Source organism: Herpailurus yagouaroundi, unplaced genomic scaffold, assembly GCF_014898765.1.
Source record: "Herpailurus yagouaroundi ecotype Mexico unplaced genomic scaffold, PumYag 246, whole genome shotgun sequence".
NCBI classification, from domain to species: Eukaryota; Metazoa; Chordata; class Mammalia; order Carnivora; family Felidae; genus Herpailurus; species Herpailurus yagouaroundi.
Genome location: NW_024412463.1, coordinates 8,413,862 through 8,422,217, shown reverse-complemented (window position 1 = coordinate 8,422,217; position 8,356 = coordinate 8,413,862). Strand labels below are relative to the sequence as shown.

At 53.8% G+C, this 8,356-nt stretch overlaps 1 protein-coding gene across 1 annotated transcript in view; it reads right to left on the bottom strand.

Annotated features, from left to right (window-relative positions):
• The window catches only part of NPEPL1 (aminopeptidase like 1), a 27,269-nt gene that overhangs the window by 6,483 nt on the left and 12,430 nt on the right, over positions 1–8,356 (bottom strand). Inside the window, exons 2-4 of the mRNA XM_040459742.1 lie at positions 7,267–7,286; positions 6,255–6,404; positions 237–314 (exon numbers count right to left, since the gene is read on the bottom strand). Coding sequence (XP_040315676.1) covers positions 237–314; positions 6,255–6,404; positions 7,267–7,286 — 248 coding nt within the window. The remainder of the gene's footprint in view (positions 1–236; positions 315–6,254; positions 6,405–7,266; positions 7,287–8,356) is intronic.

The following is an 8,356-nucleotide window of genomic DNA, read 5'->3' as shown; positions in this document are numbered from 1 at the left end:
TGACACTCTCAGGAGAGGTGACACTCAGGTAGAGGTACTCTCAGGACAGGTGACACTCTATGGAGAGGTGGCACTCAGGACAGGTGACACGCAGGCAGAGGGGCCCCAGCAGCAGGCAGGAAGCCCCCGCAGAGCAGGGAGAGAGAGAGGTGCCGAGCTGTGGGGTCTCAGGAAAGCAAGCCCACCCCCAGGGAGTCCCCCTCCTCGAGGACTGCAGACGGTGGGGCCACACTCACCTGCTTGATGGCAGCTCTGAAGGCCCCCAGCACAGCTGCAGCACCCCCACAGTCCCTCTTCATCCCCGGCATGGTGGTCTGGAGGGGGCACAAAGGGGCCAGGACAGCAGTGAGCATGAGTGGGTGCTGGCCTGCCATCAGCAGTGCCCCACCTCTGCCTGGCACATAGGACCCCAGAGCGGCGCCCTCAGACCTGCAGGACCTGGTGCCGGGTCCCCTGAGCTCACACAGAACCCAAGAAACGCCCGCCCCCCCCCCCCCGCCCCGGTCACGCAGCTGTTCTCCACAAGCGCTGGGACATAATGGCCAAAGGGGATGGGACCCTTTTGCCGGAGTGGAGCTTTGGGGGTCACCTGATGAACCAGAGGTGGGAGGGAGGGGAGCCGGGGAGCTGCCCAGACCCGCCACGTTGGCCGTGGCCTGGCTCCTACGACCCGGCCACCCACCCCCAGGCTGCCAAGTTGCCCTGGGGTCTGTCTGCAACAGCTCTCTCTGTCTGTGTCTCTGCCCAGTTTTTGAGGAAGAAGCTGAGGTCTGGGGCCTCCAAGGCTTGCTTGAGGTGTCGGGGCAGGGCTGCTGGGCTGTGGGGCAGGCTTCCCCACACCTGTCACCACCTGGCCCCAGCTCCCTCTGCTCCCTGACATCAGTGTCTCCAACAATGGGCTCAGGTTAACGCGAACTCTTCCCCAAGGTCACTGTCACCAGTCCCCAACCCCACCACCCGCTCTGTCGAGATCTAATGGGGGGGCGGGGGCATGCCAGGCACAGGTGCCCTCATGCTGCAGAAGGAACTGTGAGAAACTGTGATTTTTCTACAAACCGGCTGAGAGCGGTTACACGTTTTTCCATTTGATGGGCTCCCAGCTCTAATTGACAAGTTCATACTTTAAATTCGCAACAGGCCATCAGATGCAGGATCTGGGTCGGAAACGTAGCGGGTGATTTTTTTGAACCCTTATCGGATTACACAAGCCTCGGGTTTTAATGGAAAGCATTTTTAGACATAAACTGAGCTGCTTTTACAATTAAGTTGAGTGAAGATGACCCGGCTAGCACTATTGAAAATAAGCTGTCTCTTTGACCTAATCGGCGAGAAAGCACAGGATTGTTTAAACGGAAAAACGGGGGCCTCAGATCTGGAATCAAACCACTCGCAAAACGGCCTGCACAGAATAGCTCCAGATGGTCTCTGAAATTGAGTCTCCTTGTCACCAGGGCGGCGGCCTCCCGACCACAGACAAGGAGCACCAGGCGGCAAATGCACCTCAATTGACTGCGTGAGCTTTGCAGACCGTCCCCCACCGCGTTCTTCCCGGTTTTACAAAAGAGATGCTCTCCAGAGTAGCAGGAAGATGTCATCCGCCCGGGACACTCATGGGGCTGTCACACGATGCGGCAAAGCAACATTGGGCCGCGGCCACGACACGGACGGCCGCGGGACTCGCCTCCGTCCTGCAGAGAAACATGGCGGGGCCAACTCCCTTGTCACCTCGCCGATGCAGATACATGATTAACTTTTCCAAGTCTCCACCGCCGAGGGCAGCTGTTTTCCATGTTCCATGTGATGGAATGGAAGGTGCGTGCGGAGCGGTCCTGTCCTCGCCAGATGCTCGCCGGGCGGTCAGGGCGGGGGCTGGGGACGGTCGCCGAGGTCTCTGCTCGGCTAGAGAACCGCGCTCCTGAACACCGAGCTTGACTCAAGGAACCACTGACGTGTGCCGGTCATTCAGACTTAGGCGTCTGGCAGATGTTTTCTTTTTTTTTTTTTAACTTTTATTTATTATTGAGAGAGACAGAGTGCGAGCAGGGGTGGGGCAGAGAGAGGGGGAGACACAGAATCCGAAGCAGGCTCCGAGCTGTCAGCACAGAGCCCGACGTGGGGCTTGAACCCACAAACCGCGAGATCACGACCTGAGCTGAAGTCGGACGCTTAACCGACTGCGCCACCCAGGCGCCCCATGGCAGATGTTTTCTTAAAAAGGAAGAAAGTGAAACTCTCACTTCCAGAAGAGCCGACAGTAGTCGCTGCCGGTGGTAAAATCTGAGCTTTCACGCAAAAATAATGATTTTGAAAAACTTGTATCTGTCTCTGTGACAGCTTCTTAATAGCGATTTTTAAAAATGAGATGGATGGTGGGACCAAGTGTGGCTTTTAAAAATATCGTATGTTGGGGCACCTGGGTGGTTCGGTTGGCTGAATGTCTGACTCTTGGTTTTGGCTCAGGTCATGGTCTCACCGTTTGTGGGTTTGAGCCCCGCATCGGGTTCTGTGCTGACGGTGTGGAGCCTGCTCGGGATTCTCTCACTCTGCCTCTCTGTACCCCTCCCCTGCTCACTCTCTCTCTCTCTCTCTCAAATAAGTGAATAAACATTTCTTTAAAAATTTTTTAGAAATACAACGACATGGGTGGTGGAACCAAGTGTGACTTTTTAAAATAGTATATGTTGTGTCAAAATTCGGAGGTTCCGCCTAACTCCGGGGACAGTGTCTTCTGAATGGCCCATGCATGACGCCACAAAATCACGCAGAGTTCGAGGCAGACCGTAATAACAGAGCGCACAGAGACACTGCCACGGTTTCTGATCCCGCACGAGCACTAAGCTTACAGACGCTCTCGCTCGACGAGTTTTGGTGTAATAATAGCAAAGAAAAACGCCCTTGGGTGTTTGTAACGGGCACTACAATATTTCTCCCTTTTCCAACTACAAAATGAGTGAGGCCAGACTTTCTTTTTATATTTCAACTAAAACAACAGATCACGATAGACTAAATGCAGAGGCAGCTACAAGATCACGGCTGCCTTCTAGTAAGGCAGACGTGAACGAGACTGGCAAAATGTCACATAATGCCCCTCTTCTCAATGGCTTCTTTGCATTGGGGGAAATGCAGCTATTTTCGTAAAATATTTACATGAACATGCAATGGGTTTACACTGTTACTTTAAAATAAACAACGATCTCTCCCCAGTTTTAATTTCTAGTAGGGTAAGTATCGACCGACATCACTCTTCTAAAAGAATCTCCTTAGGATCAATACTTTTTGAGAGGGGAAGGGGTTCTGAGACTAACACATTTGAGACCTAAATTCACACTGATCCTGATTTACCTTTGAAGTCTTTGGAGACAGTGCCCCCAGCAACACATGCCTCCTTCTTCAGCAGCCCCTGCTTCTCACTCTGGCCCTCCAACAAACCAGCATCCCAAATAAGCGTCTGATCCCAGGAGAAAGGAGCTTGCAATTCTCCCCGATGGCACTGAGCTGCCTCCAGGGCAAGAGCCAGCGTCACGGGTGAGGGAGAGCTGTAGCCAGCACCAGGTGCAGCGCAGGGCTACACGGTCTTTGGAGTCTGAAAATAATAATTAACAGACTAAGAGTCGGTTTGCCTGTTGTCATCAGTGGTAAAATATGTCTCCCGAAAAATCCGTGGCTTGAAGTGAGTTTTAATCGTATCAAATAAAAGGTTTGAACCCACCCATGGTAATTACGTGTCCTTTTAGAAACCTCATTCTACATGGATGCTAATAAGTGCCAGGTGCACAGCTGGCCTGACCAGCACAGACGTGCCTTCCACCAGGGAACGGAGGTGGGGTCGGCACCCACGGTGCCACGCGTCCTGCCCGCAACCGTGGGCTCCGAGCAAACCCAAGAGTGCAGGGAGCCTGGGACTTTCAGCCTCCTGCCGTCTATGGGAACCACTGGACTTGTTTAAAACGTTTTTACTCCGCAGACCTTTGAAGGCCGCTAGAATCCGTCTCGAAGGGCTGAAAACATGGACAATATCACAATTTCTGGGGTTTCGTGGGAAATGGGGTATCTGTGTATTGACCGCTTCATGCAAGAGAAATTCTTCAAGATTAAAATTAATCGTGGTTTTGGACCGATTTGGACCAAGCACGAGTGAAGATGGTCTCACAAATCTGGTACCTCTGTCCAGGCAACGGACATAAAGATGTGGAAAAGATCACTTTGGATAAAATCCCAGACAAACCTGCAGAAGCGAAGGCCTGAAAACAGACACCGTCATGCTAACATCTGTTATCATGACAAACCACAAGGGAGACATACGCCATTTTCCGTCTAAAACAGCACGTTAATGTTATTTAAAAGTGTCGATGTATTACCGTCTTCTTTACGTGTGCTGTCATATTTATCCCTTTATTTATCAAAAAAACCTTTTTAATGTTTATTTGTTTCTGAGACACAGAGAGACAGAGCATGAGTGGGGGAGGGGCAGAGAGGGGGGGACACAGAATCTAAAGCAGGCTCCAGGCTCCGAGCCGTCAGCCCAGAGCCCGACGCGGGGCTCGAACTCACAAACCGCGAGATCATGACCCGAACTGAAGTCGGTCGCTCAACCGACTGAGCCACCCAGGCGCCCCTACACTTTGTTTATTTTCAAGTAATCTCTACACCCAGCATGGGGCTCGACCTCACAGCTCCGAGATCAACAGTCACACGCTTCACCCACTGAGCCAGTCAAGTGGCCCTATAATACTTACTTCAACTTTTTACTGGCATGATAATACATATGGAAGGTGTTTGTTTTTTTTAACCTTTATTATTGGATCATTTCCTGATTAGTCCTGAAAATAATGCTGTTTACAGGAGGAGGGACGTTACCAAAAAACCAAAAAACAAAAAACAGGGGCGTCGGGGGGGCTCAGTCGGTTAAGTGTCCGACTCTGGCTCAGGTCACGATCTCACGGCTCCTGGGTTCGAGCCCCGTGTCGGGCAGGGCCTGGAGCCCGCTTCGGATTCTGTGTCTCCCTCTCTCTCTCTGCCCCTCTCCCGCTTGTGCTCTGTCTCCGTCTCTCAAAAACAAATGTTTAAAAAAAAAAAAAAAGGCCATCCACTCTGGGTACCAAATGCACTAGACGGACTAGCGGTCGGTGCGAAAGGCAGCACACAGCCGCTAACTGAAATAGCGCCCAGCACTGGGGTTCAGGTCAGAAAGCGCCGGAGCAGCGGTGAACCCCACCGTGCGCGCCTCATCCACGGGCCGGCGCCTCCTGGCTCCAACGAGTGCTGCCGGGGGGAGACAGAGGACCCGTCCCGCCAGATCCGCTGAGTTTACCAAAGGTCGAATAGCCAGCCTTCTGTGAGAATCTTCCTGTTTTGTAAACGTTGGTAACTCACTCAGATTATAGACCGGCGCTTGGGCCAACAGGACACATCTGTGAGCCCCGCCGGCTGCCAGCTCTCCGTGTCTGCTCTGCGTGACACGTCTGTCCCGTCTCTTCTAAAGCGTCCTCTCTGGCAAGGTTGGCTCTCCTTTTCCAGGTCTCCTGGGGCACCGATTTCACATGCCTGCTCCTTCCCAGGCCTTCTGGGTCTTGGCGCTGGAGGGCCCAGCCCAGGCCGGGTGCCCAGTAGTTGCTCAATGCGAGTGTGTGACGTGAGCAGATGAAGACGTGTCCCTCCTCCTCTTCCTGGTGCCACCTCGGCTCGCGGTGCACAGCAGGCCTGAAGGCGCCGGGTGTGGAGGAGGGAGACGGAGCCACGCCTGAAGGCCGCCCACAGGACAGACTTCTGAGACCTGGCCTCACCAGAACACCTGTAGGCGGCTTGCCTGGGGATCCAAACCCCTCCGGCCTTCTCCGGGGGCCTATTCTCCGCACAGGCTCCCGCAGACCCCCACTAAGCGTTCTGTGGAAACCCTGGATGGTCGTGGGAACAGTGGGCACCACCCCACGCCCTTCGTTTCAGATGGAACCACCGATTCCTTAAACCTTGCCTCTTTGGGTTAGTTTTCCAGCCTTTTCATTGTTTCTGCGGCTTTTCTCTGGATCCCGTCCAGATTTTTTTGTTTGAAGTGTGGACACGAAACCATCTCCCCCCCAGAAGAGGAATCAGCCCGGCCGATTCTTCCCGAACTTGGCTCCCCAGAGGCACGCCCCAAGGCCAAGGTCCCAGAAACCTCGCTTGCTGCCTTCCTCCGGCGCCCCTGAGAGGTGATGGGCCTGCCTACAATCCTCCTCCCCCGGGCCCTGTCCAAGCGCTGGCCCCCGGCACCTCACCTTCCCTTTGATGCTGAGACCCCCGGTGTCGTAGACGATCCCTTTGCCCACCCACGCAATGGTCTGGGTGGCTCCTTCTGGGGTGTGGCTGAGGACGGCAAGTGCGGGGGGGTGCACGGCGGCTTTGCCAACACCGTAGATTCCTACAGAAAGCACGGGGGCAGGGTCAGTTGGGCTCGGGTCGAACCGAGCAGAGACCTCCCAGCAGCACCCCCCCTCTCCCCCTCCCCCAGAAACACCAGCTCTCTCCCAGGAAACAGCTGCTGGCGTGTGGATATTTCTCCCGGAGCATGTGCAGTCCTAGCCCGAGCGACCTGCCCCCTCTCCTGCCCCCTGGCCAGCGTGGGATTCGGAATGCAAATTAGTTCCAAAGCTCTGGGGCTGCAAATGAATTCTATGTGAAGTATCGTTAGGCAAAAAAAAAAAAAAAAAAAAAAATCCACCGAGGGGAAAAAAACCTGTATCATTCCCAGAAAGAAAAGAACACGATTGCAGAATGAAATGATTTTTGGATAACGCTTCAAGGCCACTCCAGCCCACGCTCATTCTCCCACCCGGAGCCCTCCACCCTTTCCAAGCTCACTCCCACCACAGCCTCGCTGCAGCCATGCCATTTCCTATCTTCTCAAGAAAGCCTGTCGTGGGCAGAGACCATGCCTTGAAGTCCCCCAGGAACCAGACTGAACAATCATGAAAACCAAGACGACAGCTGATAATGGCTGCCGGACAAACTCCTACACATCCTGTAAGACCCGCTGCAAACGTCCTCTCCTCTGTGAAGATTCTTCCCCGAGAGGAGCAGCCTCTCCCTCCACCTGTGTGGATGGTTTACGTGTCTTGTGGTGGCACCTCCAAGAGAGCCCCCTGGGCCCCTCACCTCCGGGCGTTCTAGAGCACGTGGGGCCCCTCCCGCTACGTGTGGACAGAACCTCAGGTCCCACTTGTTCTGGATACAGCAGAAGTGACGAGATACCACTTCCGAGACTGGGTTACAAAAAGAGACCTTGGCTCTTCCTCGCCTGTTCACGCTTCCTCGCCCAGAAGCCGTGCTTTGAGGGAAACGGCTGTCACCTGTGAGCTCTGCTCGAGGAGAGGCCCTCGTGACAAGGGACAGCCAGCAAAGACCCCAGGCCCAGTGACAGAGAGCACATCATCGGCCCCGGTCGAGCCTTCAGATGATGGCCGACCCAGTCAACATGTTGGGTCTCTGCCCAGGAGAGACCCTGCACCCAGCACCCGGCTCAACCGTGCCTGATTCCCTGCCCACAGGACTGCATGGCCCTTCCTTCTGGAATCATTTGTTTGGCAGCCACATATCAAGAGTACAGTGCCCCTCCCACAGCGAGACTGAGAGCACCTTGTCCTAGTGCCTAGGGGGCGGGGAGGATGGGCCTGGTCGCTAGGAAAGGCCCTCTGAGAAGGTGGCTTCCACTCAAGGTGTGCAGGGTATGATGGCCCTGCCATGACAACATCTCGGGGAAGTACTCAGAGAAAGACAGCTGTAAAGATGAGGCCCTAATGCATTCCCAAATGCAAGCTGGTGCAGCCACTCTGGAAACAGTATGGAGGTTCCTCAAAAAACTAAAAATAGAACTACCCTACGACCCAGCAATTGCACCACTAGGCATTTATCCAAGGGATACAGGTGTGCCGTTTCCAAGGGACACATGCACCCCCATGTTTATAGCAGCACGATCAACAGTAGCCAAAGTATGGAAAGAGCCCAAATGTCCATCGATGGATGAATGGAGAAAGCAGATGTGGTCTATATATACAATGGAGTATTACTCGGCAATCAAAATGAATGAAATCTTGCCATTGGCAACCTCGTGGATGGAACTGGAGGGTATTACGCTAAGTGAAATTAGTCAGAGAAAGACAAAAATCCTATGACTTCACTCGTATGAGGACTTGAAGAGACAAAACAGAGGAACATAAGGGAAGGGAAACAAAAATCATATAAAAACAGGGAGGGGGATGAAACAGAAGAGACTCACAAATATGGAGAACAAACTGAGGGCTGCTGGAGGGGCTGTGGGAGGGGGGAGGGGCCAAATGGGGGAGGGGCACTGAGGCATCTACTCCTGAAACCAGCGTTGCGC